The sequence below is a fragment of the Salmo salar genome, chromosome ssa24 (genome assembly GCF_905237065.1).
Source record: "Salmo salar chromosome ssa24, Ssal_v3.1, whole genome shotgun sequence".
Taxonomy (NCBI): Eukaryota; Metazoa; Chordata; class Actinopteri; order Salmoniformes; family Salmonidae; genus Salmo; species Salmo salar.
Genome location: NC_059465.1, coordinates 39,957,501 through 39,977,075, shown reverse-complemented (window position 1 = coordinate 39,977,075; position 19,575 = coordinate 39,957,501). Strand labels below are relative to the sequence as shown.

Here is a 19,575-nt window from a genome sequence, read left to right as displayed (position 1 = left end):
AAAGAGAGAGATGTAGCCTACTGGGACCGTATGGGGGAAGAGAGAGATGTAGCCTACTGGGACCGTATGGGGAAAGAGAGATGTAGCCTACTGGAACCCTATGGGGAAGAGAGAGATGTAGCCTACTGGGACCCTATGGGGAAGAGAGAGATGTAGCCTACTGGGACCCTATGGGGGAAGAGAGAGATGTAGCCTACTGGGACCCTATGGGGGAAGAGAGAGATGTAGCCTACTGGGACCGTATGGGGAAAGAGAGAGATGTAGCCTACTGGGACCGTATAGGGGAAGAGAGAGATGTAGCCTACTGGGACCGTATGGGGGAAGAGAGAGATGTAGCCTACTGGGACCCTATGGGGAAAGAGAGAGATGTAGCCTACTGGGACCCTATGGGGAAAGAGAGAGATGTAGCCTACTGGGACCGTATGGGGGAAGAGAGAGATGTAGCCTACTGGGACCGTATGGGGGAAGAGAGAGATGTAGCCTACTGGGACCGTATGGGGGAAGAGAGAGATGTAGGCTACTGGGACCCTATGGGGAAAGAGAGAGATGTAGCCTACTGGGACCCTATGGGGAAAGAGAGAGATGTAGCCTACTGGGACCCTATGGGGAAAGAGAGAGATGTAGCCTACTGGGACCCTATGGGGAAAGAGAGAGATGTAGCCTACTGGAACCGTATGGGGAAAGAGAGAGATGTAGCCTACTGGGACCCTATGGGGAAAGAGAGAGATGTAGCCTACTGGAACCGTATGGGGAAAGAGAGAGATGTAGCCTACTGGGACCCTATGGGGAAAGAGAGAGATGTAGCCTACTGGGACCGTATGGGGGAAGAGAGAGATGTAGCCTACTGGGACCGTATGGGGGAAGAGAGATGTAGCCTACTGGGACCGTATGGGGGAAGAGAGAGATGTAGCCTACTGGGACCCTATGGGGAAAGAGAGAGATGTAGCCTACTGGGACCCTATGGGGAAAGAGAGAGATGTAGCCTACTGGGACCGTATGGGGAAAGAGAGATGTAGCCTACTGGGACCCTATGGGGAAAGAGAGAGATGTAGCCTACTGGGACCGTATGGGGAAAGAGAGAGATGTAGCCTACTGGGACCCTATGGGGAAAGAGAGAGATGTAGCCTACTGGGACCCTATGGGGGAAGAGAGATGTAGCCTACTGGAACCCTATGGGGAAGAGAGAGATGTAGCCTACTGGGACCCTATGGGGAAGAGAGAGATGTAGCCTACTGGGACCCTATGGGGGAAGAGAGAGATGTAGCCTACTGGGACCCTATGGGGGAAGAGAGAGATGTAGCCTACTGGGACCGTATGGGGAAAGAGAGAGATGTAGCCTACTGGGACCGTATAGGGGAAGAGAGAGATGTAGCCTACTGGGACCCTATGGGGGAAGAGAGAGATGTAGCCTACTGGGACCCTATGGGGAAAGAGAGAGATGTAGCCTACTGGGACCCTATGGGGAAAGAGAGAGATGTAGCCTACTGGGACCGTATGGGGGAAGAGAGAGATGTAGCCTACTGGGACCGTATGGGGGAAGAGAGAGATGTAGCCTACTGGGACCGTATGGGGGAAGAGAGAGATGTAGGCTACTGGGACCCTATGGGGAAAGAGAGAGATGTAGCCTACTGGGACCCTATGGGGAAAGAGAGAGATGTAGCCTACTGGGACCCTATGGGGAAAGAGAGAGATGTAGCCTACTGGGACCCTATGGGGAAAGAGAGAGATGTAGCCTACTGGAACCGTATGGGGAAAGAGAGAGATGTAGCCTACTGGGACCCTATGGGGAAAGAGAGAGATGTAGCCTACTGGAACCGTATGGGGAAAGAGAGAGATGTAGCCTACTGGGACCCTATGGGGAAAGAGAGAGATGTAGCCTACTGGGACCGTATGGGGGAAGAGAGAGATGTAGCCTACTGGGACCGTATGGGGGAAGAGAGATGTAGCCTACTGGGACCGTATGGGGGAAGAGAGAGATGTAGCCTACTGGGACCCTATGGGGAAAGAGAGAGATGTAGCCTACTGGGACCCTATGGGGAAAGAGAGAGATGTAGCCTACTGGGACCCTATGGGGGAAGAGAGATGTAGCCTACTGGAACCCTATGGGGGAAGAGAGAGATGTAGCCTACTGGGACCCTATGGGGAAAGAGAGATGTCGCCTACTGGGACCCTATGGGGAAAGAGAGATGTAGCTTACTGGGACCGTATGGGGGAAGAGAGAGATGTAGCCTACTGGGACCCTATGGGGGAAGAGAGAGATGTAGCCTACTGGGACCGTATGGGGAAAGAGAGATGTAGCCTACTGGGACCATATGGGGGAAGAGAGAAATGTAGCCTACTGGGACCATATGGGGAAAGAGAGAGATGTAGCCTACTGGGACCGTATGGGGAAGAGAGAGATGTAGCCTACTGGGACCGTATGGGGAAAGAGAGAGATGTAGCCTACTGGGACCGTATGGGGGAAGAGAGAGATGTAGCCTACTGGGACCGTATGGGGAAAGAGAGAGATGTAGCCTACTGGGACCCTATGGGGAAAGAGAGAGATGTAGCCTACTGGGACCGTATGGGGGAAGAGAGAGATGTAGCCTACTGGGACCGTATGGGGGAAGAGAGAGATGTAGCCTACTGGGACCGTATGGGGGAAGAGAGAGATGTAGGCTACTGGGACCCTATGGGGAAAGAGAGAGATGTAGCCTACTGGGACCCTATGGGGAAAGAGAGAGATGTAGCCTACTGGGACCCTATGGGGAAAGAGAGAGATGTAGCCTACTGGGACCCTATGGGGAAAGAGAGAGATGTAGCCTACTGGAACCGTATGGGGAAAGAGAGAGATGTAGCCTACTGGGACCCTATGGGGAAAGAGAGAGATGTAGCCTACTGGAACCGTATGGGGAAAGAGAGAGATGTAGCCTACTGGGACCGTATGGGGGAAGAGAGAGATGTAGCCTACTGGGACCGTATGGGGGAAGAGAGATGTAGCCTACTGGGACCGTATGGGGGAAGAGAGAGATGTAGCCTACTGGGACCCTATGGGGAAAGAGAGAGATGTAGCCTACTGGGACCCTATGGGGAAAGAGAGAGATGTAGCCTACTGGGACCCTATGGGGGAAGAGAGATGTAGCCTACTGGAACCCTATGGGGGAAGAGAGAGATGTAGCCTACTGGGACCCTATGGGGAAGAGAGAGATGTAGCCTACTGGGACCCTATGGGGGGAAGAGAGAGATGTAGCCTACTGGGACCCTATGGGGGAAGAGAGAGATGTAGCCTACTGGGACCGTATGGGGAAAGAGAGAGATGTAGCCTACTGGGACCGTATGGGGGAAGAGAGAGATGTAGCCTACTGGGACCGTATGGGGGAAAAGAGAGATTTAGCCTACTGGGACCGTATGGGGGAAGAGAGAGATGTAGCCTACTGGGACTGTATGGGGAAAGAGAGATGTAGTCTACTGGGACCCTATGGGGAAAGAGAGATGTCGCCTACTGGGACTGTATGGGGAAAGAGAGATGTAGTCTACTGGGACCCTATGGGGAAAGAGAGATGTCGCCTACTGGGACCCTATGGGGAAAGAGAGATGTAGCTTACTGGGACCGTATGGGGGAAAGAGAGATGTAGCCTACTGGGACCATATGGGGGAAGAGAGAAATGTAGACTACTGGGACCATATGGGGAAAGAGAGAGATGTAGCCTACTGGGACCGTATGGGGAATAGAGAGATGTAGTCTACTGGGACACTATGGGGAAAGAGAGAGATGTAGCCTACTGGGACCGTATGGGGAAAGAGAGAGATGTAGCCTACTGGGACCCTATGGGGAAAGAGAGAGATGTAGCCTACTGGGACCCTATGGGGGAAGAGAGATGTAGCCTACTGGAACCCTATGGGGAAGAGAGAGATGTAGCCTACTGGGACCCTATGGGGAAGAGAGAGATGTAGCCTACTGGGATCCTATGGGGGAAGAGAGAGATGTAGCCTACTGGGACCCTATGGGGGAAGAGAGAGATGTAGCCTACTGGGACCGTATGGGGAAAGAGAGAGATGTAGCCTACTGGGACCGTATGGGGGAAGAGAGAGATGTAGCCTACTGGGACCGTATGGGGGAAGAGAGAGATGTAGCCTACTGGGACCCCATGGGGAAAGAGAGAGATGTAGCCTACTGGGACCCTATGGGGAAAGAGAGAGATGTAGCCTACTGGGACCGTATGGGGGAAGAGAGAGATGTAGCCCACTGGGACCGTATTGGGGAAGAGAGAGATGTAGCCTACTGGGACCGTATGGGGGAAGAGAGAGATGTAGGCTACTGGGACCCTATGGGGAAAGAGAGAGATGTAGCCTACTGGGACCCTATGGGGAAAGAGAGAGATGTAGCCTACTGGGACCCTATGGGGAAAGAGAGAGATGTAGCCTACTGGAACCGTATGGGGAAAGAGAGAGATGTAGCCTACTGGGACCCTATGGGGAAAGAGAGAGATGTAGCCTACTGGAACCCTATGGGGAAAGAGAGAGATGTAGCCTACTGGGACCGTATGGGGAAAGAGAGAGATGTAGCCTACTGGGACCGTATGGGGGAAGAGAGAGATGTAGCCTACTGGGACCGTATGGGGGAAGAGAGCTGTAGCCTACTGGGACCGTATGGGGGAAGAGAGAGATGTAGCCTACTGGGACCCTATGGGGAAAGAGAGAGATGTAGCCTACTGGGACCCTATGGGGAAAGAGAGAGATGTAGCCTACTGGGACCGTATGGGGAAAGAGATGTAGCCTACTGGGACCCTATGGGGAAAGAGAGAGATGTAGCCTACTGGGACTGTATGGGGGAAGAGAGAGATGTAGTCTACTGGGACCGTATAGGGAAAGAGATGTAGCCTACTGGGACCGTATGGGGAAAGAGAGAGATGTAGCCTACTGGGACCGTATGGGGAAAGAGATGTAGCCTACTGGGACCGTATAGGGAAAGAGATGTAGCCTACTGGGACCGTATGGGGAAAGAGAGAGATGTAGCCTACTGGGACCATATGGGGAAAGAGAGAGATGTAGCCTACTGGGACCGTATGGGGAAAGAGAGAGATGTAGCCTACTGGGACCGTATGGGGAAAGAGATGTAGCCTACTGGGACCGTATAGGGAAAGAGATGTAGCCTACTGGGACCGTATGGGGAAAGAGAGAGATGTAGCCTACTGGGACCATATGGGGAAAGAGAGAGATGTAGCCTACTGGGACCGTATGGGGAAAGAGATGTAGTCTACTGGGACCGTATGGGGAAAGAGAGAGATGTAGCCTACTGGGACCGTATGGGGGAAGAGAGATGTAGCCTACTGGGACTGTATGGGGGAAGAGAGAGATGTAGCCTACTGGGACCGTATGGGGGAAGAGAGAGATGTAGCCTACTGGGACCGTATGGGGGAAGAGAGATGTAGCCTACTGGGACTGTATGGGGGAAGAGAGAGATGTAGCCTACTGGGACCCTATGGGGAAAGAGAGATGTAGCCTACTGGAACCGTATGGGGAAAGAGAGAGATGTAGCCTACTGGGACCGTATAGGGAAAGAGATGTAGCCTACTGGGACCGTATGGGGAAAGAGAGAGATGTAGCCTACTGGGACCGTATGGGGAAAGAGAGAGATGTAGGCTACTGGGACCGTATGGGGAAAGAGAGAGATGTAGCCTACTGGGACCCTATGGGGGAAGAGAGAGATGTAGCCTACTGGGACCGTATGGGGGAAGAGAGAGATGTAGCCTACTGGGACCGTATGGGGGAAGAGAGATGTCGCCTACTGGGACCGTATGGGGAAAGAGAGATGTAGCCTACTGGGACCGTATGGGGGAAGAGAGAGATGTAGCCTACTGGGACCGTATGGGGGAAGAGAGAGATGTAGCCTACTAGATCATGGAGAACAGGATGAGGAAAACAAGAGCACAAGATTAAGAACTACTCACATCGCTGCAGTCTTTAGTGCATACCCAAGATTTTAATATAATGGTTTTCATGGAAAAAACCCTAAGTATGGCTTTCATCCGTCTCTCTGGAGAGGAGAAATGCTTTGATGGCAACAGAATAATGGTTACCGTTCACTGGCAGATAATTGGACATTGCAGAGAATCTAGTGGAAACAGAGCAGCCCTTTTTGATTGATTTGTTTACCTCCGTTGTTGTTGTCCTCTTGTGTCTGCTGTCTCCTGTGTGTTTTTATTTTACCTTCATTTAACTAGGCAAGTCAGTTAAGAACAAATCGTTATGACGGCCTAAGAACAGTGGGTTAACTGCCTTGTTCAGGGATAGAACGACAGATTTTTACCGTGTCAGCTCAGGGATTCGATCTTGCAACCTTCCAACGCTCAAACCACTAGGCTACCTGCCATGTCCTGTCTCCTGTGTCTCCTGTGTGTCCTGTCTCCTGTGTTTCCTGTCTCCTGTGTCTCCTGTGTGTCCTGTGTCCTATCTCCTGTCTCCTGTGTATCCTGTGACTCCTGTGTGTCCTGTCTCCTGTGTGTCCTGTCTCCTGTGTCTCCTGTGTCTCCTGTGTCCTGTGTGTCCTGTCTCCTGTGTGTCCTGTCTCCTGTGTGTCCTGTCTCCTGTGTGTCCTGTCTCCTGTGTCTCCTGTGTCCTGTGTGTCCTGTCTCCTGTGTCTCCTGTGTCCTGTGTGTCCTGTCTCCTGTGTGTCCTGTCTCCTGTGTGTCCTGTCTCCTGTGTTTCCTGTCTCCTGTGTATCCTGTGTGTCCTGTGTATCCTGTCTCCTGTGTTTCCTGTCTCCTGTGTTTCCTGTCTCCTGTGTGTCCTGTATCCTGTGTTGCCTGTCTCTTGTGTGTCCTGTCTCCTGTGTACTCCTGTGTACCTCACTACAGATTCACCTTCATCTTCACAACGTAGTTACCTCACTACAGATTCACCTTCATCTTCACAACGTAGTTACCTCACTACAGATTCACCTTCATCTTCACATGTAGTTACCTCATTTCAGATTCACCTTCATCTTCACAACGTAGTTACCTCACTACAGATTCACCTTCATCTTCACATGTAGTTACCTCATATCAGATTCACCTTCATCTTCACAACGTAGTTACCTCATTTCAGATTCACCTTCATTTTCACAACGTAGTTACCTCATTTCAGATTCACCTTCATCTTCACATGTAGTTACCGCACTACAGATTCACCTTCATCTTCACAACGTAGTTACCTCACTACAGATTCACCTTCATCTTCACATGTAGTTACCTCATTTCAGATTCACCTTCATCTTCACAACGTAGTTACCTCACTCCAGATATACCTTCATCTTCACATGTAGTTACCTCATTTCAGATTCACCTTCATCTTCACAACGTAGTTACCTCATTTCAGATTCACCTTCATCTTCACAACGTAGTTACCTCATTTCAGATTCACCTTCATCTTCACATGTAGTTACCGCACCACAGATTCACCTTCATTTTCACATGTAGTTACTTCACTACAGATTCATCTTCATCTTCACAACGTTGTTACCTCACTACAGATTCACCTTCATCTTCACAACGTAGTTACCTCACTACAGATTCACCTTCATCTTCACATGTAGTTACCTCACTACAGATTCACCTTCATCTTCACAACATAGTTACCTCACTACAGATTCACCTTCATCTTCACATGTAGTTACCTCACTACAGATTCACCTTCATCTTCACAATGTAGTTACCTCACTACAGATTCACCTTCATCTTCACATGTAGTTACCTCATTTCAGATTCACCTTCATCTTCACAACGTAGTTACCTCATTTCAGATTCACCTTCATCTTCACAACGTAGTCACACACACAGGTAAACACACACACACACACGTAAACAGACACACTCACACACACACATAGGTAAACACACACAGGTAAACACACACACTCTCAAGCAAGCTGGAGGAGAGGAGCCGAGAGATCGATGATATGAAAACATCTGGGGATCAGGGGGGGGTAGGGGCGTACAAGGATATGTGTGTAGTGGGATTACCCGGATTTACAGAAAATCAGATAGACTCTGCAGATCTCTTACAGCGGCGTAGAGACCTAGTCCTTTCACCTGTTTACACTGCACACACCTCTCCACACAGATCACACACACCGACTATAGACTCTCAAACAAACACACAAATACACACACAAACACACACTGGAGACACACACACATTTACTTGAATATACCTACTAACACAGCTTAGATCTCTGCTCCTCACTGACTGGCAGTCAGACTGCGCAGCTGATGACGGCCCATCCAAACTACACTACCGGTCAATGACGGCCCATCCAAACTACACTACCGGTCAATGAAGGCCCATCCAAACTACACTACCGGTCAATGACGGGCCATCCAAACTACACTACCGGTCAATGACGGCCCATCCAAACTACACTACCGGTCAGACGGCCCATCCAAACTACACTACCGGTCAATGAAGGCCCATCCAAACTACACTACCGGTCAATGACGGCCCATCCAAACTACACTACCGGTCAATGACGGCCCATCCAAACTACACTACCGGTCAATGACGGCCCATCCAAACTACACTACCGGTCAATGATGGGCCATCCAAACTACACTACCGGTCAATGATGGGCCATCCAATCTACACTACCGGTCAATGATGGGCCATCCAAACTACACTACCGGTCAATGACGGCCCATCCAAACTACACTACCGGTCAATGATGGGCCATCCAAACTACACTACCGGTCAATGAAGGCCCATCCAAACTACACTACCGGTCAGACGGCCCATCCAAACTACACTACCGGTCAATGACGGCCCATCCAAACTACACTACCGGTCAATGACGGCCCATCCAAACTACACTACCGGTCAATGATGGCCCATCCAAACTACACTACCGGTCAATGATGGGCCATCCAAACTACACTACCGGTCAATGACGGCCCATCCAAACTACACTACCGGTCAATGACGGCCCATCCAAACTACACTACCGGTCAATGATGGGCCATCCAAACTACACTACCGGTTAATGACGGCCCATCCAAACTACACTACCGGTCAATGATGGGCCATCCAAACTACACTACCGGTCAATGATGGGCCATCCAAACTACACTACCGGTCAATGAAGGCCCATCCAAACTACACTACCGGTCAATGATGGCCCATCCAAACTACACTACCGGTCAATGACGGCCCATCCAAACTACACTACCGGTCAAAAGTTTTAGAACACTTACCCATTCTAGGTTTTTTTTTCATTTGTACTTTTTTCTACATTGTAGAATAATAGTGAAGACATCAAAAACTATGAAATAACACATATGGAATCATGTACTAACCAAAAAAGTGTTAAACAAATCAAAATATATTTTATATTTGAGATTCTTCAAATAGCCACCCTTTGCCTTGATGACAGTTTTGCACACTCTTGGCATTCTCTCAACCAGCTGTTTGAGGTAGTCACCTGAAATTAACAGGTGTGCCTTCTTAAAAGTTAATTTGTGGAATTTCTTTCCTTCTTAATGCGTTTGAGACAAACAGTTGTGTTTTGACAAGGTAGGGGGTGTATACAGAAGACAGCCGTATTGGGTAAAAGACCAAGTCCATATTATGGCAAGAACAGCTCAAATAAGCAAAGAGAAACTAGAGTCCATCATTATTAAGACATGAAGGTCAGTCAATACGGAACATTTCAAGAACTTTGAAAGTTTCTTCAAGTGCAGTCGCAAAATATGAAAATGGCTCTCATGAGGACCACCACAGGAATGGAAGACCCAGAGTTACCTCTGCTGCAGAGGATAAGTTCACTAGAGTTACCAGCCTCAGAAATTGCTGCCCAAATAAACGTTTCACAGAGTTTAAGTAACAGACACATCTCAACATCAACTGTTCAGAGGAGACTGTGTGAATCAGGCCTTCATGGTCTAATTGCGGCAAAGAAACCACTGCTAAAGGACACCAATAAAAAGAAAATACTTGCTTGGGCCAAGAAACACGAGCAATGGACATTAGACCGGTGGAAATTTGTCCTTTGGTCTAGAGTCCAAATTGGAGGTTTTTGGTCCCAACTGTTGTGTCTTTGTGAGACACGGTGTCGGTGAATGGATGATCTCCGCATGTGTATTTCCCACCATAAAGCATGGAGGAGGAGGTGTGACGCTGTGGGGGTGCTTTGCTGGTGACACTGTCTGATTTATTTAGAATTCAAATCACACTTAACCAACATGGCTACCACAGCATTCTGCAGCGATACACCATCCCATCTGATTTGGGCTTAGTGGGACTATCATTTGTTTTTCAACAGGACAATGACCCAACACACCTCTAGGATGTGTAAGGGCTATTTTAACAAGAAGGAGAGTGATGGAGTGCTGCATCAGAGGACCTGGCCTCCACAATCCCCGATCTCAACCAAATTGAGATGGTTTGGGATGAGTCAGACCGCAGAGTGAAGGAAAAGCAGCCAACAAGTGCTCAGCATACAGTGAGGGAAAAAAGTATTTGATCCCCTGCTGATTTTGTACGTTTGCCCACTGACAAAGAAATGATCAGTCTATAATTTTAATGGTAGGTTTATTTGAACAGTGAGAGACAGAATAACAACAATTTTTTTTTTTAAATGTTATAAATTGATTTGCATTTTAATGAGGGAAATAAGTATTTGACCCCCTCTCAATCAGAAAGATTTCTGGCTCCCAGGTGCCTTTTATACAGGTAACGAGCTGAGATTAGGAGCACACTCTTAAAGGGAGTGCTCCTAATCTCAGTTTGTTACCCGTATAAAAGCCACCTGTCCACAGAAGCAATCTATCAATAAGATTCCAAACTCTCCACCATGGCCAAGACCAAAGAGCTCTCCAAGGATGTCAGGGACAAGATTGTAGCTGGAATGGGCTACAAGACCATCGCCAAGCAACTTGGTGAGAAGGTGGCAACAGTTGGTGCGATTATTGCAAATGGAAGAAACACAAAAGAACTGTCAATCTCCCTCGGACTGGGGCTCCATGCAAGATCTCACCTCGTGGAGTTGCAATGATCATGAGAACGGTGAGGAATCAGCCCAGAACTACACGGGAGGATCTTGTCAATGATGTCAAGGCAGCTGGGACCATAGTCACCAAGAAAACAATTGGTAACACACTACGCCGTGAAGGACTGAAATCCTGCAGCGCCCGCATGGTCCCCCTTCTCAAGAAAGCACATATACATGCCCGTCTGAAGTTTGCCAATGAACATCTGAATGATTCAGAGGACAACTGGGTGAAAGTGTTGTAGTCAGATGAGACCAAAATGGAGCTCTTTGGCATCAACTCAACTCTCCGTGTTTGGAGGAGGAGGAATGCTGCCTATGACCCCAAGAACACCATCCCCACCGTCAAACATGGAGGTGGAAACATTATGCTTTGGGGGTGTTTTTCTGCTAAGGGGACAGGACAACTTCACCGCATCAAAGGGACGATGGACGGGGCCATGTACCGTCAAATCTTGGGTGAGAACCTCCTTCCCTCAGCCAGGGCATTGAAAATGGGTCGTGGATGGGTATTCCAGCATGACAATGACCCAAAACACACGGCCAAGGCAACAAAGGAGTGGCTCAAGAAGAAACACATTAAGGTCCTGGAGTGGCCTAGCCAGTCTCCAGACCTTAATCCCATAGAACATCTGTGGAGGGAGCTGAAGGTTCGAGTTGCCAAACGTCAGCCTTGAAACCTTAATGACTTGGAGAAGATCTGCAAAGAGGAGTGGGACAAAATCCCTCCTGAGATTTGTGCAAACCTGGTGGCCAACTACAAGAAACATCTGACCTCTGTGATTGCCAACAAGGGTTTTGCCACCAAGTACTAAGTCATGTTTTGCAGAGGGGTCAAATACTTATTTCCCTCATTAAAATGCAAATCATTTTATAACATTTTTGACATGCGTTTTTCTGGATTATTTTGTTGTTATTCTGTCTCTCACTGTTCAAATAAACCTACCATTAAAATTATAGACTGATCATTTCTTTGTCAGTGGGCAAACGTACAAAATCAGAAGGGGATCAAATCGTTTTTTCCCTCACTGTATGTGGGAACTCATTCAAGACTGTTGGAAAACCATTCCAGGTGAAGCTGTTTGAGAGAATGCCAAGAGTGAAAACTTTTAACCGGTAGTATACACCTAAACCACATCCAAACTGATGTCCCACATAATAGAGTTAGCCTAAAGACAACATTACATTGACAATAGTCTGATGGGTGAGAATATTATCAATTGTTAAAATGTATATGAAGAATCTGATGAACAGCGTAACTTGGAAATGACACAGAGGTAGGGAAACGGAACCCGAAAAGAGACTTTTTGTAATTATCCCATAGAATCACAAGCCGGTAAGACATTTTAACATCTATATAGTTTCAGAAAGAGTTTCAGAAAGAGTTTCAGAAAGAGTTTCAGAAAGAGCAGGTTCTATCCTTACCAAACAGCTGTTAAAAAACAACCCTTCAGCTCTATTTTAACATATATATATTGGGCAGAATTACCACATTACATGTGCTGCCCAGGTGTACACAAAGCACACTAATATATTTACATTCAAAATATGCCATTCTGTTCTTTTGAAATGTATTTTCTTGTTTGACAATGTTCCTTACTACCGGCCCTTAACGATATAGCCTACAGTTACATTAACTAATGATGATATTGTGTTATTTGAAATACATTTTGTTTCATATTCTAATGTTTCATAAGATCTTCATTAACACAACCAAATTATAATTTTTTGCGATAGCATATATGCAATACATTTTTTAGACTGTTAGATTGTTGACGTCCAAAAGACTTGTCATTGGCTCAAAGGGGGATCCCTCGAGGCCAGGCTTTTCAACTGTTAATGCATTATTACCATATACTGTATACTGTTGTCCAGTTTATCATAGGCAGTATACTGTGCAATTGACTATAGGGAGGGGGGAGGGGAGGGGAGGGAGGGAGGGAGGGAGGGAGGGAGGGAGGGAGGGAGGGAGGGAGGGAGGGAGGGAGGGAGGAATGGGAGGGAGGGAGGGAGAGCTTTCTGGGGATAGAAATGGTTGGGGTAGAGGACATGTGGTGCAGTGTGTCTGGATAACAAGAGTCTGGAACTGTGTCTGAGACGATAAGCGGGTTGATTATCACACAAACACACACACACACACACACACACACACACACACACACACACACACACACACACACACACACACACACACACACACACACACACAAACACACACCATAGCCCATGTCCTCTACAGCTTATGGGAAGTAAGTGACGCCAGACTTCCAGAAACAAACTTTCCTTTTCTGTAGCAGTGCAGTCAACCCAGTAAAAGTGTCCATGGTCACTCAGAATAAATTGCTGATCTAGGATCAGGTCTTTCCTGTCCATGTCACCTTATTCATTGTGATTCAGCTAAATGATACATCATATCAAATAAAAGTGTATTCGTTATGCACAGGATCCACAGTGTACACATTACAATGAAATGCTGACCTGCCAGCTGTCTTGACTTTTGCTGAAGTCTGATGATAACGTATTACCCTAAGACAGGCGATGTAAATGAAGAGGATGACAGGCTGAGACAGGCGGTGTAAATGAAGAGGATGACAGGCTGAGACAGGCGATGTAAATGAAGGGGATGACAGGCTGAGACAGGCGGTGTAAATGAAGGGGATGACAGGCTGAGACAGGCGGTGTAAATGAAGAGGAGGACAGGCTGAGACAGGCGGTGTAAATGAAGAGGAGGACAGGCTGAGACAGGCGGTGTAAATGAAGAGGAGGTCAGGCTGAGACAGGCGGTGTAAATGAAGGGGATGACAGGCTGAGACAGGCGGTGTAAATGAAGGGGATGACAGGCTGAGACAGGCGGTGTAAATGAAGAGGAGGACAGGCTGAGACAGGCGGTGTAAATGAAGAGGAGGACAGGCTGAGACAGGCGGTGTAAATGAAGGGGATGACAGGCTGAGACAGGCGGTGTAAATGAAGGGGATGACAGGCTGAGACAGGCGGTGTAAATGAAGAGGAGGACAGGCTGAGACAGGCGATGTAAATGAAGAGGAGGACAGGCTGAGACAGGCGATGTAAATGAAGAGGAGGACAGGCTGAGACAGGCGATGTAAATGAAGAGGAGGACAGGCTGAGACAGGCGGTGTAAATTAAGGGGAGGACAGGCTGAGACAGGCGGTGTAAATGAAGGGGAGGACAGGCTGAGACAGGCGGTGTAAATGAAAGGGAGGACAGGCTAAGACAGGCGGTGTTAATGAAGGGGATGACAGGCTGAGACAGGCGGTGTAAATGAAGGGGAGGACAGGCTGAGACAGGCGGTGTAAATGATGAGGAGGACAGGCTGAGACAGGCAGTGTAAATGAAGGGGAGGTGACACAGTGTGCGTGTGTATGTGTGTGTGCGTAACCCTGGAGCCAACCCCATTACTCCTACTAGTTGACAGAACAGGGGAAACAGCAGCAGGATTAATGTGTGTGTGTGTGTGTGTGTGTGTGTGTGTGTGTGTGTGTGTGTGTGTGTGTGTGTGTGTGTGTGTGTGTGTGTGTGTGTGTGTGGTGTGTGTGTGTGTGTGTGTGTGTGTGTGTGTGTGTGTGTGTGTGTGTGTGTGTGTGTGTGTGTGTGTCTGTGAGAGAGAGAGAGAGAGAGAGCGAGAGAAAGTGAGAGAGGGGAGAAAGAGAGAAAGAGAGAGAAAGAGAGAGAGAGAGAGGAAAGGAAAGAGGGAGCAGGAGAGAGAGAGAGAAGGCAGCAGGACAAGGTGAAATGCAATGCTTTTTTAAATCACTCCCTTACCACTAACCTACATGTCCTCTGAAAATACACAACGGAAATAAAGCATGTACAAGCTCACTCTTACACAGGGAAATCATTTGCTCAGAATGGTGAACCTCTTACGATCAAAATAACCTTCATGAATAAACTTTAGTCACAGCATGTTCTGTTTCACTTTTATGATTAATTTGCACAAAATAACTTTTCTGGTGTCAAAGTTGATTTCCCTTTGGTACGTACTGTGCTCAGAATCCTTTGAACACATTTAAACCCATATGAGGTCATGGTTTTGATGTTAAAGTAATGCTGAATGTTTCCTCGTGTGATGTGTTTGGGCGGTATCTATAAAATGATGAAACTGTACAATTTGTAACTTTGTCAACATCATATTCCGAAGGCCAAAGCAATACAATCGTAGAGATAAGCTCCCAGCCATCACACAGAAGGGTGTGTGTGAGTGAATAAATGTGTGTGTGTGTGTGTGTGTGTGTATGTGTGAGTGTGAGTGTGTGTGTGTGTGTGTGTGTGTGTGTGTGTGTGTGTGTGTGTGTGTGTGTGTGTGTGTGTATTGTGACCAACCTGAGAGTGAACTGCTCCAAACTAGAGACAGAACTCATGCTGATCCCGAAGCCCACCATCTGTCCCAGTCTGATAGGGCTGGGAGGCACCAGGATTTCCACATTGTCATCCAGTCTCAGCCTCTCCCCCCTGGGCCTCGCTGGCCCCACCACCAGACCCACGGGCCCAGCACTCTGCATGTCACCCCCTGCTCCACTCTGCCCTCTCCATTGCTCCTTGCTGGCTGTGCACTCCTCGCTCTCACCCTCTAGGGGCTGTACAGAGTAGTACAGCTCCACTCCGGTCAGGGCCGTATCCGGGAGCCTCTTCCGTCCTGGTGACGGGGTGAACCAGCCAGCAGGCAGCTCCAAGCGGGCCACACAGATCCCCACGCCACCCCCAACCTCATTCAACCTGCAGCCCGCCGATGGGGAGGCTTCGCTGGGCTCCCGCACCGCTATAATCCGCACACAGGGCAGATGCTCCGGAAGGGGGGCTGCCTCGTCCCAGCGGCGGCCAGCCAGGTAGAACAGCACCTGGACGAGGGGGCGTGCTGAGCCCACCCTGCGGCTCACCACATGGGCACGCACCTTCCAGTTGAGGGTGATGTGGGTGGGGGAGGGGCCAAGGAGGCGCGGGGACCCCTGGAGCAGCTCTAGCGGCACGGGGGCCTCAGCCGTCAGGTTGCCGTAGCTACAGTTGACGGATGGCAGGGGGACGGCGCCCGCCTCTGGTTGGTGGAGGAAGAAGGGCTCGGTGCGCGTCTGCAGGCTGCCATTACGCATCACTTCCTGTCCTGCCTCCCGGAGGAAAAAGGAGGAGTCGGCGCCCTGCAGCTGGCAGGAGACAGGAAAGTAGGTGGGCAGAGAGGAGGAGAACCTTGGCTGGGTGTCTCCACCACCTCGACACTCTGACTCTGCAACACACAGAGAAAGAGAGAGAGAGAGAGGAAACATCATTACAATGTTAATAATCACACAATACCACCTCACATCCTGACAGGACAGGTTGGGGCCACTTATCCTTCCTTCTGTGACCCCCCACCCCCCTTCCACACCTCCTGTATGTGTGCGTGTGCAAGTGTGTATGTGCACGTGTTTGAGTGTGTGTGCGCGCATGTGTGCGTGTGTGCATGCGTGCGTGCATGCGTGTGTGTGTGTGTGTGTGTGTGTGTGTGTGTGTGTGTGTGTGTGTGTGTGTGTGTGTGTTGGGGCAGGTGGAAGGGGGTCCTGCTGGGGTAGCAGCAGATGTGTTTCTGTGAAGACTGGAGTGTAAGAGCATTTCAAAAAAATAAAACTCCCCTCTCGTCAACAGTGACTTACACTGGCGAGGCGTGCATCCATCTGGTATGGGACAGGGGTGGTTGGGGCCGTTGTGGTTGAGGGGGGGGTGAAGGGGTTAACCATGTCAAACCCCCCTCGGCACATACAAGTCCCATTCCACCGCATTGAGTTCTAGTCATTACTGCTCTGAAAAACACACACGCATGCACGGACACACACACACACACACACACACACACACACACACACACACACACACACACACACACACACACACACACACACACCGTGCAAGTACGAAGGTGAAACAAACTCTAGATCACCTTTACTCTACATACAGAGACGCATACAAAGCTCTCCCTCACCCTCCATTTGGCAAATCTGACCAAAACTCTATCCTCCTGATTCCTGTTTACAAGCAAAAACTGAAACAGGAAGTACCAGTGAAGAGCTCAATATGGAAGTGGTCAGATGACGTGGATGCTACGCTACAGAACTGTTTTGCTAGCACAGACTAGAATATGTTCTGCAATTCCTCTGATAACATTGAGGACTTTACCACATCAGCCACTGGCTTCATTAATAAGTGCATCAAGATGCATCGTCCCCACAGAAACCATACGTACATATCCCAACCAGAAGCCATGGATTAGAGGCAACAGCCACACTGAGCTAAAGGCTAAAGCTGCCATTTCCAAGGAGTGGGACACTAACCCGGACACTTATAAGAAATCCTGCTACGCCCTCCAACAAACCATCAAACAGGCAAAGCTTCAATACATGACTAAGATTGAATCCTACGACACCGGTTCTGACAGTCGTCGGATGTGGCAGGGCTTGCAAACTATAATGGATTACAAAGGGAAACCCAGCCACAAGCTGCCCAGTGATGCAAGCCTACCAGATGAAATAAATGCCTTCTATGCTCGCTTCGAGACAAGCAATACTAAACCATGCGTGAAAGCACCAGCTGTTCCAGTCGACCGTGGGATCACACTCTCTGTAGCCGATGTGAGTAAGACCTTTAAACAGGTTAACAAATTAATATTCACAAGGCCGCAGAGCATACGGATTATTAGGAAGTGTACTAAGAGCATGCACTGACCAGCTGGCAAGTGTCTTCACTGATATTTTCAACCTCTCCCTGACCCAGTCTGTAACACCTACATGTTTCCAGCAGACCACCATAGTCCCTGTGCCCAAGAACGCCAAGGTAGCCTGTCTAAATGATTATTGCCCCGTAGCACTCACATCTGTAGCCATTAAATTCTCCAAGCTCATCACTAAACTAAGGACCGTGGGACTGAACACCTCCCTCTGCAACTGGATTCTGGACTTCCTGACGGGACGCCCCCAGGTGGTCCTCAACACAGGGACGCCACACTGACCCTCAACACGGGGGCCCTTCGGGGTTGCGTGCTTAGTCCCCTCCTGTACTCCCTGTTCACCCATGATTGCGTGGCCGCATGACACCTGGCAGTGTGGTGCCAGGACAACAACCTCGCTCTCAACATCAGCAAGACAAAAGAGCTGATCATGGACTCCAGGAAATGAAGGGCAGAGCACGTCCCCATTCACATCGACAGGGCTGTAGAGGAGCGGGTCGAGAGCTTCAAGTTTCTCGGTGTCCACATCTATCATGGTCCAAACACACCAAGACAGTCATGAAGACAACGTCTCTTCCCCATCAGGAGGCCGAAGAGATTTCCCCTCATATCCTGAAACATGTTTTACAGCTGCACCATTGAGAGCATCTTGACAGGCTGCATCACCGCTTGGTATGGCAACTGCTTGGCATCTGACCGCAAGGCGCTACAGAGCGAGTGCGTATTGTCCAGTACATCCCTGGGGCCGAGCTTCCTGCCATCCAGGACCTCTATACCAGGCGATGTCAGAGGAAGGCCCTAAAAATTCTCAGACTCCAGCCACAAGTCACAAACAGTTCTCTCTGTTACCGCATGGCAAGCAGAACCGATGCACCAAGTCTGGAACCAACAGGACCCTGAACAGCTTCTACCCCCAAGCCATAAGACTGCTAAATTTAACCAAATAGATACCCGGACTGATCACATACACAGTTTCTACTGTTTACTATCTGTCACTTTATATGTACATATCTACCTCAATTACCTCGTACCCCTGCATATTGACTCAGTACTGGTACCCTGTGTAAGGAGCCAAGCTACCATTGACTCAGTATTCTGTGTATAAGTTACCAGCTCATTGTGTATTTATTATTACCTGTTTTACTTTTCTATTATCTTTCTCTCTGTATTGTTGGGAAGGGCCCATAAGTAAGCATTTCACTGTTAGTCCACACTTGTTGTTAACAAAGCATGATACAAATATAACTTGATTAAAAATTTACACACACATTTAGCTAGGCAAGTCAGGAGCAGAACAACAGATTTTTACCTTGTCAGCGTGGGGATTAGATCCTGCAACCTTACGATTATTGGCCCAACGCTCTAACCACTAGGCTACCTGCCACCCCACAACACACACACACACACACAGCTGTAGGCATCGCTCCATCTCTGGAACACAGGCTACTACTTGGACACTTCAATTCACTCGTTTGTACACATTACGCACAGAGAAGGTACACAGTGTATACATCCAAACACACACAAACAAAACATGAGCAATACGTCACTCTAGACAGACGGTTTGCAGCTTAATACATCTGCACAAGTTGCGTCGTCAGTTGGGACAGAGAGGACAAGTCGAAAATGGAAAGCACGTCGGTAATGTCACTGCCGTACCCGCTTGCTGCCCTAGCTAATCCTGAGCATAATTCCCACCCGCATTTAAAGCCCCGTCTACCCAAACGTGTGATTTGTTGGGAGAGTTGTCTGTCTGAAGAGGAGCCTCCCTGGAATAATTGATTTTCCCCTTTCAAAAATGTCTGAGAGAAGTCGACATCCTCCCCAGTGCCTTGTGCCGTTGTCTATTTTACGAAGCTCCGGATATCCG

General features: G+C 48.8%; 1 protein-coding gene across 2 annotated transcripts in view; it reads right to left on the bottom strand.

Moving 5' to 3' along the window:
• Positions 1-19,575, bottom strand: part of LOC106585906 (transmembrane protein 132C) — a 497,731-nt gene that overhangs the window by 324,453 nt on the left and 153,703 nt on the right. For both annotated transcript variants that reach the window (XR_006761888.1, XM_045707191.1), the window contains exon 2: positions 15,338-16,232. Coding sequence is in view for 1 of the 2 variants with exons in the window: in XM_045707191.1 (XP_045563147.1) it covers positions 15,338-16,232 (895 nt within the window). In the remaining variant the exon portion in view is untranslated. The remainder of the gene's footprint in view (positions 1-15,337; positions 16,233-19,575) is intronic.